This window comes from Ovis canadensis, chromosome 2 (genome assembly GCF_042477335.2).
Source record: "Ovis canadensis isolate MfBH-ARS-UI-01 breed Bighorn chromosome 2, ARS-UI_OviCan_v2, whole genome shotgun sequence".
Classification (NCBI taxonomy): domain Eukaryota; kingdom Metazoa; phylum Chordata; class Mammalia; order Artiodactyla; family Bovidae; genus Ovis; species Ovis canadensis.
In genome coordinates, this window is record NC_091246.1 from 30,371,866 (window position 1) to 30,384,167 (window position 12,302).

At 38.8% G+C, this 12,302-nt stretch overlaps 1 protein-coding gene across 2 annotated transcripts in view; it reads right to left on the minus strand.

Annotated features, from left to right (window-relative positions):
• The window catches only part of ERCC6L2 (ERCC excision repair 6 like 2), a 162,506-nt gene that overhangs the window by 52,775 nt on the left and 97,429 nt on the right, over positions 1-12,302 (minus strand). For both annotated transcript variants that reach the window (XM_069575743.1, XM_069575744.1), the window contains exon 14: positions 4,704-4,856. In XM_069575743.1, the coding sequence (XP_069431844.1) occupies positions 4,704-4,856 (153 nt within the window). The remainder of the gene's footprint in view (positions 1-4,703; positions 4,857-12,302) is intronic.

The following is a 12,302-nucleotide window of genomic DNA, read 5'->3' on the forward strand; positions in this document are numbered from 1 at the left end:
GGCTACAGTCCACTGAGCCACAAAGAGTCAGACGTGACTTGAGTACACATGCACATATGCTGTAATATGATTACCATCACAGCTTTAGCTAACACCTCTAATGTATCATATAATATCATTTCTTTCATGTGGTGAGAACAATTAAGATCTGGTCCTTAGGCAGTTTTGGGGTATATAACATAGTATTGTTGACAATACTCACCATGCTGTGTATTACATCTCCAGAATTTATTCATCTTCTACTTGCTCTATATTTATCTTTAGATTCTGTCATCATGATATACTAAATTCAGTTTTTTTTTCTCTATATTATTTGTTTCTCCCAAATAGAATGTAAATTTTTATAGATAGGACTTTTAATCTATTTTATTAATTTCTGTACGCCTAGCTCTATGATCCAGAGAAAGCAATGGTATCCCACCCTAGTACTCTTGCCTGGCAAATCCCATGGATGGAAGAACCTGGCGGGCTGCAGTCCATGGGGTCGCTTAAAGTCAGATACGACTGAGTGACTTCACTTTCACTTTTCACTTTCATGCACTGGAGAAGGAAATGGCAACCCACTCCAGTGTTCTTGCCTGGAGAATCCCAGGGACGGGGGAGCCTGGTGGGCTGCCGTCTCTGGGGTCACACAGAGTTGGACACGACTGAAGTGACTTAGCAGCAGCAGCAGCAGCTCTATGATCAGAGAAGGCAGTGGCACCCCACTCCAGTATTCCTGCCTGGAAAATCCCATGGACGGAAGAGCCTGGTAGGCTGCAAGTCCATGGGGTCGTGAAGAGTCGGACACGACTGAGCAACTTCACTTTCACTTTTTACTTTCCTGCATTGGAAAAGGAAATGGCAACCCACTCCAGTGTTCTTGCCTGGAGAATCCCAGGGATGGGGGAGCCTGGTGGACTGCTGTCTATGGGTTCGCACATAGTCGGACACAACTGAAGTGACTTAGCAGCAGCAGCAGCTCTATGATGTATAATACTGGACATTTCACACATACTCAATATTTGTGAAATTAGTTATCAACATATATATTTTAAAGGGAAACCATTAAAAGAAAGTCACTGTCAAATAGAACTAAAATGCCCAGAAATCGTCATAGTAAAAGCACTCTATAAATTCAAATTTCTATATCTTAGAACATTTAAAAAGGGATTTTTCTACAACCTTGAAAAATTAAAAATGTATCACAGGAAGTAAAACACTTCTTTTACTTTATGATATATGCTTCCCTTATATAGGGCTTGGACTAATAATATTTAAAAATGTAATCTGGCCAAAAGCACAACATGAATCTACTAAATTCTGACTGATAACAAATGAGCAATTTTAATTCAAAATTTAATTTAATAATTGAATGCCAATGAGATTCCTAGAGAGAAGTTAAGCATATTCTCCCATAAACAAAATATAAGATTATGGAGGGTCCTGTCATTAATAAACAATCCTGGAGGAAAAATACCATATTTTGAGGACAACCTGAGAATAAGAGAACTTTCTGTCTAATAACCTGTCAAATGCAATATCTTACATAACAGTTTTTTAACAGAGGAACAGCGGCTATGCTGATTAAAAACAGAGAACAAAACTATTTGATATATAGCAGAAAACAGGAAGGCTGAGCACAAAGAATTGATGTTTTATAACTGTGGTGCTGGAAAAGACTCTTGAGGGTTCCTTGGACAGCAAGGAGATCCAATCAGTCAATGCTAAAGAAAATCAACCCTGAACATTCATTGGAAGGACTGATGCTGAAGCTGAATCTTCAATACTCTGTCCATCTGACATGAAGAGCCAACTCACTGGAAAAGACCCTGATGCGAGAAAAGACTGAGGGCAAGAGGAGAAGGAGACGGCAGAAGATGAGATGGCACGACCAACTCAATGGACAAGATTTGAGCAAACTCCAGGAGATAGTGAAGGATAGTAAAAGATAAATGAAGGCTAGTAAAAAATGATGCTGTGGAAGTGCTGCACTCAATATGCTAGCAAATTTAGAAAACTCAGCAGTGGCCACAGGATAGAAGAGGTGTTTTCATTCCAATCCCAAAGAAAGGCAATACCAAAGAATGCTCAAACTACCACGTAACTGCACTCATCTCACATGTTAGCAAAGTAATGCTTAAAATTCTCCAAGCCAGGCTTTAACAGTATATGAACCGTGAACTTCCAGATGTTCAAGCTGGATTTAGGAGAGGCAAAGGAACCAGAGATCAAATTGCGAAAATCCAATGGATCATCAGAAAAGCAAGAAAGTTCCAGAAAAACATCTACTTCTGTTTTATTGACAATGCCAAAGCCTTTGTCTGTGTGGATCACAACAAACTGTGGAAAATTCTTCAAGAGATGGAAATACCAGACCACCTTACCTGCCTCTTGAGAAATCTGTATGCAGGTCAGGAAGCAACAGTTAGAACTGGACATGGGACAACAGACTGGTTCCAAATAGGAAAGGAGTATGTCAAGGCTGTATTTTGTCACCCTGCTTATTTAATTTATAGGTAGAGTACATCATGAGAAATGCTGGGCTGGATGAAGCACAAGCTGGAATCAAGACTGCCAGGAGAATAACCTGGCAATATCAATATCCTAATAATCAGTATCAATAACCTTAGATATGCAGATGACATTACCCTTATGGCAGAAAGTGAAGAAGAACTAAAGAGCCTCTTGATGAAAGTGAAAGAGGAGAGTGAAACAGCTGGCTTGAAACTCAACATTCAGAAAACCAAGATCATGGCATCTGGTCCCATCATTTCATGGCAAATAGATGGGGAAACAGTGGAAACAGTGAGAGACTTTATTTCTGGGGGTCCAAAATCACTGTAGATGGTGACTGCAGCCATGAAATTAAAAGATGCTTGCTCCTTGGAAGAGGACCTTTTCTTGGAAGAAAAGTTATAACCAACCTAGACAGCATATTAAAAAGCAGAGACATTATTTTGCCAACACAGGTCCGTCTAGTCAAGGCTATAGTTTTTCCAGTAGCCATGTATGGATGTGAGAGTTGGCTATAAAGAAAGCTGAGGGCCGAAGAACTGACGCTTTTGAATTGTGGAGTTGGAAAAGACTCTTGAGAGTCCCTTGGACAGCAAAGAGATTCAACCAGTCTATCCTAAAGGAAATCAGTCCTGAATATTCATGGAAGGACTGATGCTGAAGCTGACACTCTAATACTTTGGTCACCTAATACAAAGAACTGACTCACTGGAAAAGATCCTGATGCTGGGAAAGATTGAAGGCGGGAGGAGGAAGGGATGACAGAGGATGAGATGGTTGGATGGCATCACTGACTCAATGGGCATGAGTCTGAGTAAACTCTGCGTTGGTGATAGACAGGGAGGCCTGGGATGCTGCAGTCCATGGGGTCACAAAGAGCCGGACATGACTGAGTGAGTGAACTGAACTGAGTGAAGGACAGGGAAGCATGGCATACTGCAGTCCATGGGGCTGCAGAGCCAGGCAGGACTTAGCAACTGAACAACAACAGAAAACAGGAAAAGTAATATAATATGAATATATTTTACAGATAATGATCTCAAATTAGAAACACAAATGTACATATGTTGCGCAGTGCTCTGTGATGGAGGTACGATCTGAGGGGGACCTGAAGGACAGACAAGGTTATTGATTAGAGAAGAGGAATCAAGAAGTCCATGAAAGAACCAGCATATACGAAACAAGAAAAAGGGGAACCTTAAATGGGTCACTCAATTCAGAATCAAATAATTACTATAAAATAAAACTCAGCAGTATACATCAGACATTGTATAACAGTTGTAATATTCACGACATACAAATCATACATACCTTCCTCTTCTCCATCCATTGGTGATCACATTTGAACCTCTACCGAACTGACTTAACATATGCTCACCAATGTTACGTGTACATTATATAAATGTTCTCTTCCATATCCCATAAACATGGTCTAAGCTCTTTAAGGACAGAGACTAATAGCTTCTTGAACTGTTTTTACAGTACTATTAAATAAATGAAGTACATTAAGGTTTTACTACAAAGTCCTGGAAGTTAAGGGAAATATCCTTAAGTTTTTCAAGACTCAGTTTTCTCAGCTTTATGATGAAGGGATTGAAAACAAATGATAGCCCAAGATTTCACAATACTCATATCAATATTAACTAAAACATAGGCTAATATTCTTAGTATTCTAGTATATTAAAGAATTTAAAAGTTTTTTTAAAGGATATAAATATCCTGTTAAGAATAAGAAACATCTGTATCCTGAGGATGAACACAACTGGGAGAGTCTGAAATATTGGTGTGTAATTTTTACTGGGAACAGAAAAAGAAAGTCTCCACAAGACATGAGAGTGCATCTCAGGGAGTATTTAGTAACTTTTAATCAAAACACATTTTATATTTTTGTTTACTTAGGAAAGTCTCTTTTTTTAGTTCCTGACTTCAACAGCTATTTTCCAAATGATAAATTTCTCTTTACCAGTCTGAAAATGGCCTTGGAAGGTCATACTACCTTGTATATGTATCTGAATTTAACTATGCATGGGGAAAATCTTAGATTAGAGGTATAATAATTCATTTCCAATTTCTCTAAAAGTAGAAATTCTAAATATAGGACTTTTTTATGAAGAAAACCAAAAATTTCTCTGAAAAGGCACCAGCAATTTTCCTGAGGTAGAAAACCATACTTAAAATACTGAAAAGATCAAAGAAAAATTTCACACCTCCAGGATGTCCCTTGTAAGACAAGACCCTTGGGACCTCAGTTTGAAGAGATTATAGACCCCAAAAAGTTCTCCTCGATGCTCTTTTGATCCTTGAACTGCTTCAAAATATCGCTTGGCATTTTCACTTCCAACCACCACACAGTGAAGTTGCTATAACAGAAAAAACACAAGATATTTTTGAAGTGTTTGCTCCAACAATATGTCAGAATTTCCTGGCATTCCCTGTATATACACAGCTTTAGCTCGAGCAGGCAGAATCTCCGTAGGGAGGAAATTTTATTTTAATTTCCCTGGCAGATGTTGCCATTATGGTGAAATAATCTGTCCAGTCTTATTAAAGAACAAAATCTTAATTTCCGATTTTATCTGTTTTCTAACAACTGACTCAAGATCATTTCTCTATGGCCTAGCCACTTGATGTAAAATGTAAAAGGCACACATTTGAAAACACTTTTCTCCTTTCTAGACTCTTACTTCAATAGAAACTACTAAAACTGGAAAATAGTCCCTACATTACCAAAGTTAAATTATAATCTAAAGTAGTTATACAATAACCACGTTGGTATCAAACTAATTGTGGCCATGGTTACACTGTCAACTAACAGCAAAAATCCAACAATTGTTTAAAGACACTGCATCCCTGAAACAATGGTGAATTCAGCAAGAACACCGACATGGAACCCTTAAGGACATACACCACTTTAGTATCAACGTAATGTGTCTCCTAACTGATTAGATATTTTACTGTATATAACTAAATACAGTTCGATTAATCCCATGTGCACTCTAACATTTCTTAAAAGAAACAAAGAGTGACAAATAACCTCAATCTATTGCTGATGGAAGGATTAGTAAGAAGGGATGCTTTGTGATTTTCACCAGACTGATTGGTACTATCAGTTCAGTTCAGTTGCTCTGTCGTGTCCCACTCTTTGCAAGCCTGTGAACCGCGCGTGCCAGGCACTATAATTCATTGTTTTAGGGGCTTCCTTGGTAGCTCAGTGTAAAGAATTCACCTGCCAAGGTAGGAGATGCAGGTTTGATCCCTGAATTAGAAGTTCCCCTGGAGAAGGAAATAGCAACCCTGCTCCAGTATTCTTGGTATTCCCTGGTGGCTCAGACAGTAAAGAATCTGCCTGCAATGTAGGAGACCTGGGTTCGACCCTTGGCTTGGGAAGATCCCCTGGAGAAGGGAATAACTACCCATTCTAGCATCCTTGGAGCTTCCCCAGCGGTTCAGTGGTAAAGAATTCACCTGCCAATGCAGGCAATGCAGGAGACTCAGGTTTGATCCCTGGGTTGGGAAGATCCCCTGGAGGAGGAAATGGCAACCGACTCCAGTACTCTTGCCTGGAGTATTCCATGGACAGAGGAACATGGCCAGCTACAGTCTACGGAGTCACAAAGAGTTGGACATAACTTAGCAACTGAACAACCACCACCAGTATCCTTGCCTGAGAAATCCCATGCACAGAGGAACCCGGTGGGCTAGAGCCCAGGGGGTCGTAAAGGAGCCAGAGCCTGAATGACAACAGCCAAAGCTGCTTTCGGTAACTAAAATTATTCTTACTAATGGCAGCTTCCATTTATTGGATGTATGTACAGCATTTTTATTTTCTCATTTAATTCCTACAATCCTATATTATCTTCTCCCTTCTAGAAATAAAAGAACTTAAATTTAGAGAAATCAAGTGTCTTTCTCACAGCTGCCCCACTAGGAAGCATCATTTGTAGAATTTATACCTGAGTTTGGCTGAACACAAAATTTATACTTGTATCAATTTCTCATCGCCAGATGTCCCTCTTAAAACAAGACCCTTGGGACCTAAATTTGAATAAGTTATGGATCAATACACTGATTTGTTTTATATGTGTCCCCAAAATACAGGTTATAGTCCTGGAAATACATAATCACAACAGCAACTGATTTACTTGATGGACCGGTTACTGATGATTTTACCCTTGCTACTGACACTTCCTTAAACACTTCCTTAAAGTCTGTGTTGTCAGACTGTTGTAATTTGTAGGCATTCATCTGAATCTCTGTCTCATACCAAAGCTTTATCACAAAATTTATAAAAGACACATTATTTTGTACTTAAAATTTAAGTTTTCCAAAGTGGCCCAAGTAAAACTGAAGGCCAGACGCATCCATCTCTAGGGTAACTATAACAAAACCATTGTTACAAATCAAGAGAGTAAGGGGGAAAATATCAGTATTTGGAAAATGTAGTTTCTAGCTTAAGAAAAAACTCATGCAAGGCTATGAAATGCTTAGATTTCTTCACAATATACAAGATATGCAAGAAGTAAAAATGGACTATTCACCATGTTAAAGAGTACATGACCCCATCCTCCATCTTCAAGGCCAGTAATGAGGCATCTTCACATCATTCTCTCTGACCCTCTGTTTCTGTCGTCTTGTTGCCGCCTTCTTTCCTTTTTCTGACCCAACTGCTACCCCCTCCCTTTATAAGGACCCTTGTGATTACACTGGGCCCACCCACATAGTCCAGGTGTGTTCAGGGAATTAGAATGCAGGTATATGTGGAGGACCATTACTCAGCCCACCACAGTAAGGAGGTGCAATAAGCATGATGACAGCTTACCAAAATGAGACAGAAGCCCCCTTGAAGGGGTTCTCACTGGTAAAAAAATGAGTCTGAACATAAAAACAATTCATGATATTCAGTGTGTTCCTAAAATTTGTTACTAAAATACTAGCCCATGAGTCCACACAGATTAAATCAATGGAAGAGAAAGGAAGGCTCTCTTTTTGGTAGGATGCCAACAAATATAAAAGAAGTAATAATAAATAGAAAAATCACCATCTGACAAACCATCACAGTGGTAGGTGATTCAGGCAGGAATCACCAATGAACACTAAAGTTGATGAGGAACAGGGTACAGTTGTCCCTCAGCCCTTGGTATGGTTCCAGGACCCCCATGTATATCAGAACCATGCATGCTCAAGCTGCTTTTATGAAATGGCATCATATCTGCATATAAGCTAAGCATTACCTTCCTATATGCTTTAAATCATCTCTAGATTACTTATAACACCCAATACAATGTAAACTCTGTGTGCTATGCTGTGCTGTGCTTAGTCGCTCAGTCGTGTCTGAGTCTTTGCAACCCCACAGACTGTAGCTTGCCAGGCTCCTGTGTCCATGGGGATTCTCCAGGCAAGAATACTGGAGTGGGTTGTCATGCCCTCCTTCAGGTATCTTCCCAACCCAGGGATCGAACCCAGGTCTCCTGCACTGCAGGTGGATTCTTTACCATCTGAGCCACCAGGGAAGCCCAAGAATACTGGGGTGGGTAGCCCATTCCTGCTCCAGGGGATCTTCCTGACCCAGAAATCAAACCGGGGTCTGCTGCATTACAGGCAGATTCTTTACCAGCTGAGCTACTAGGGAAGCCCAAACTCTGTATAAATACACGTAAATACAATGGACAGGGAAGCCTGGTGCAGTCCACGGCGTCACAAAGAGTCGGACACAACTGAGCGACTAAACTGAACTGAACAACATGAATGCTATGCAGATAGCTAGCACAGGGCGAATTCAAGTGTCACTTTAGTCCACAGTTGTTTGAACCTGTGAAAGAAGAACCATGGAAACAGAGGGCTGACTATATTGGCATGGTCTCTGATGATCTTCTCATAATATATATATCAACTTACAAATGAAAAAAGTGGTAAGTCTGCAGTGGAGAAAGCTGGTAGACACAAACTTGACAGGTGATCAAGATTAATATCACTGGTAGGTCAGGTCATCTAGGCACTGGGTGCCTTCTTTCAATGCGATCAGAAGAGCACAGCACTCTGTGCCATTCTTGTGAAATCTGCTTGTCTTGAGTTGGGACATGAGGGGACAGCAAATGGACATGCTGAGAGAAAGTATACACAAGGAAAGGCTTTACTTTTTAAAACTGTCAAGGTCATGAAAGACCAGGAAAGCCTGCATAACTTAAGGTTGAAGAAAACTCAGGAGACACAAACAGAAATGTAATTATGATCCTGGATTGGATTCCGAGCCAGAAGGAGAAAGGAGATGTTGCCAGGAAAGCTGATGAAATCTGCATGGGTTCTATGAATTATAAGGTAATGCTGTAAGTGTTAGTTTCTTGATTTGGATACCTACATTTTTGAGAAGAGAGTAGGGGATGAAGGAGAAGTAAGCTGCAGAGAAATATGTAAAACTGAGCGTTTATAATGCATAAATCTACTTTTATATGTACATATAAACAGAGAGAAATACAGAAAATGTAGAGGTGGTAAGTTTACAACTTGCAAATGGTTCAGAAAAAGAATAAAGATCATGGCTGAGTGAAAGAAAAAGCAGATGTGGTAAAATGTTAACAACTGGAGTAGTTGGGTGAACTTAATTGGGAGTTCTCTGTGCTGTTCTTGCAACCCTTTTGTAAATACATATTTACTTCTAAATAAATTACATATATGTGAAAGATGAATTTCTGAATGTCAAACTAGATTATACGCAATGCTCCAAACCAGAAGGAGCACAGTCACTGCATCATTGTACAAGTGTTTTCTTTTTTTTAAGTATAAGATACCTGAAGACTCTTATTGTAAACAAATGTAAACAAAAACATCAAAGGGCAAGTCTTCCTGAACAATACAGATTATCCCTTATCAGTCTAATCAACACTGTAATATTTAGGTTTATCCTTCCTAGAGATTTTTCAATGCAGTTAGAGCGATTTTTATATACATCAAATTTGATGTATATTTATGTAAATTTTTATATACATAAATAGTTTTATAAACCAACACAATTGGTATACATGTTCTGCAAGTTACTTTAAATGTCTTAAAGACTGTGTCACATAGGTACATCTGTTCTATAATCTAAAAAATTTTTTGCTGTTCCAAGGTATTCCATAATGTGGTATATCAGAATCTATGTTATTCTGTTACTGTTGTACATTTAGGCTGTTCTTTTTTTCCATTTTTCAAACAAATACAATTCTGAACAGAAATCCTTGTCATTCTTCACTGTGCATATGTGAGAATATTTCTACAAGGTAAATATGGAGAAAGTGCATTTAAAAATGCTGTTAAATTAACTTCTAAAATAAATGCTCACTGTATTCCAAAACCAGTAAATGAGCATCTCTTTAAAAGTATCTTCACCAATAACAAGCAACATTAATCTCCCCAGCTCCCTAAAAAATACCCCACATAACAAAAAGTCTTTTGCAGAACATGCAGAACGCAATCTTATTTTTTTATTTCTCGATTATAAGTGTGGTTAAGCATCTTTTCATATGCATTATGTATACATTAGTATTTTTTCTTCACTAAAATGTCTAATCATAGTCTTTTTATTGATTTGTAGGAGTTCTTTATATATTATAGATGCTAATCCTTTGTTTATTATATTTATGGCAAATATTTCCTCCTGTCTGTCCTTTAATTTGGCTTGTACTTCCTTTGTCATATAGATTATATAAAAATCTATAGTCAGATTTACAACATTTGCCTTAGAGGCTGCATCAGTTTCCTAAGGCTGCTGTAACAAAGTACCATAAACCATGTGGTATAAAACAACAGAAATTTATTCTCTCTCAGTTCTGGAGGCTCAGCCTGAAATCAAGATATTGGCAGGGCCATACTCTCTCTGAAAGTTCTAAGGGAAGGAAAGTCCTTCCTTCCTTTTTCCTAGTTTCTGGTAGTTGCTGGCAATCCTACGCACTCCGTGGTTCACAGCTTCATCACGCCAGTCCTTGCCTCTATCATTACATGGCATACTTCTGTGTTAGTCTGCATCCAAATTTCCCTTTTGTAAGAATATCAGTCATACCAGAATTAGGGCCCACCCTAACAGAGTATATCGGAGAAGGAAATGACAACCCACTCCAGTGTTCTTGCCCAGAGAATCCCAGGGACGGGGGAGCCTGGTGGGCTGCTGTCTATGGGGTCGCACAGAGTCGGATAGGACTGAGGCGACTTAGCAGGAGCAGCAGCAGCAGCAGCTAATAGAGTATAACATCATTTAACTTGACTACATCAGCAAAGATCTTACTTCCAAATAAGATCCCATTCACAGCTACCAGAGGTTATGGACTTCACCATATTTTTTATTCATTTTTTTGTGGCGGGGGTGGGGGGCAGGGGGGTGCCCAATTCAACTTCTAACAGAGGCTTTGTTAAAGATTTTTACGTTTATGTTCATGAGACATATTTGTCTATAATTTTCTGTTCTTTTAATGTCTTCGCCAATTTTGGCTTCAGTATTCTTCTATCTTTCTTAAGTAGGCTGGAATTGTTCCCTTCTCTGTTCTCAAGAAGAATATTAAATGTTCGGTATAATTCACCACTGAAAGAAAAGTTTCTACCACTGTGGAAAACTTTTGAATTAAAAATTCATTCATTTTCTCTGGTAATACAGAGCTATAATTTCCCCTCATTTTAAGTTACTGCTCCTAGATATCCAATACTGCTAATAACAATTAGACATCTACCTAATTCTAGTACTTTCATAATTGTTTTTTCCTCTCCATAAAGTTTATCTCTGGGTATTTTAAGGATTTATCTTTTTATCCTTGGTATTTTACAACTATAAAAAGACAATCTAAGTGTGGATCTATTCTCATTTATCCTATTTAGCACTTAGTAGGCTCACATAATCTGTGGACTCTTATTTTCTACTACTTAAAAGTTTCATCCTTTATTTGGGGCTTCTTTCTTCTGTTAACTTCTTCAACTATAAGACTGACACTGGAATTCCTAGGTCTAACCTTCATTCCTCCTAACTGTTCTTACATGTATTCTCTCCCTGTCTTTTTGCTCTGTAATCTAGAAGAACTGTGTGGCTTGTTCTTTTAGATGAATCTTTGCTCTTTGATATTCAGCCTATTGCTGGAGTTTTTCATTTTCTGGATCTCTAATGGATTTTTTTCTAGTAGTCTTTTCTTATTTCCAGGATCCTACAACCTCACTTACCTCTTGAATATTTATAGTTTTTTAAAAAAATCTTCTACTCTTTTCTATTACTTTTGTTTTCTCTGATGTTATTTTTTCAATGCCTATAATAGTTCCTAGGGGATTCCCAGGTAGAACAGTGATAAAGAACCTGCCTGCCAATGCAGGAGATACCCAGAGACATGGGTTTAGTCTCTGGGTTGGGAAGATCCCCTGGAGGAAGAAATGACAGTCCACTCCAGAATTCTTGCCTGAAAAATTCCATGGAGAGAGGAGTCCGGCAGGCTACAATCCATGGGGTTGAAGAGAGTCAAACACAACTGAGCACACACGCACATATTAGTTTCTGTATCTCTTGTAACAAATTATCATAAACTTGATGGCTTAGAACAATAGAAATTTATTCTCTTACAGGAGGCTGTAAGACTGACAGCAGTATCACTGGTAAAATCAGTGATTTTAAAATCAAGTGATTGTAAAATCAAGTTTTGCAGAGCCATGTTCTCTTCACAAGCTCTAGAGTAGGATCCATTCCTTGCCTCTTTTCACTTCTGGTGGCTGTCAACATTCCTTAGTTTGTGACTGCTGCTGCTGCTGCTAAGTCGCTTCAGTTGTGTCCGACTCTGTGCGACCCCACAGATGGCAGCCCA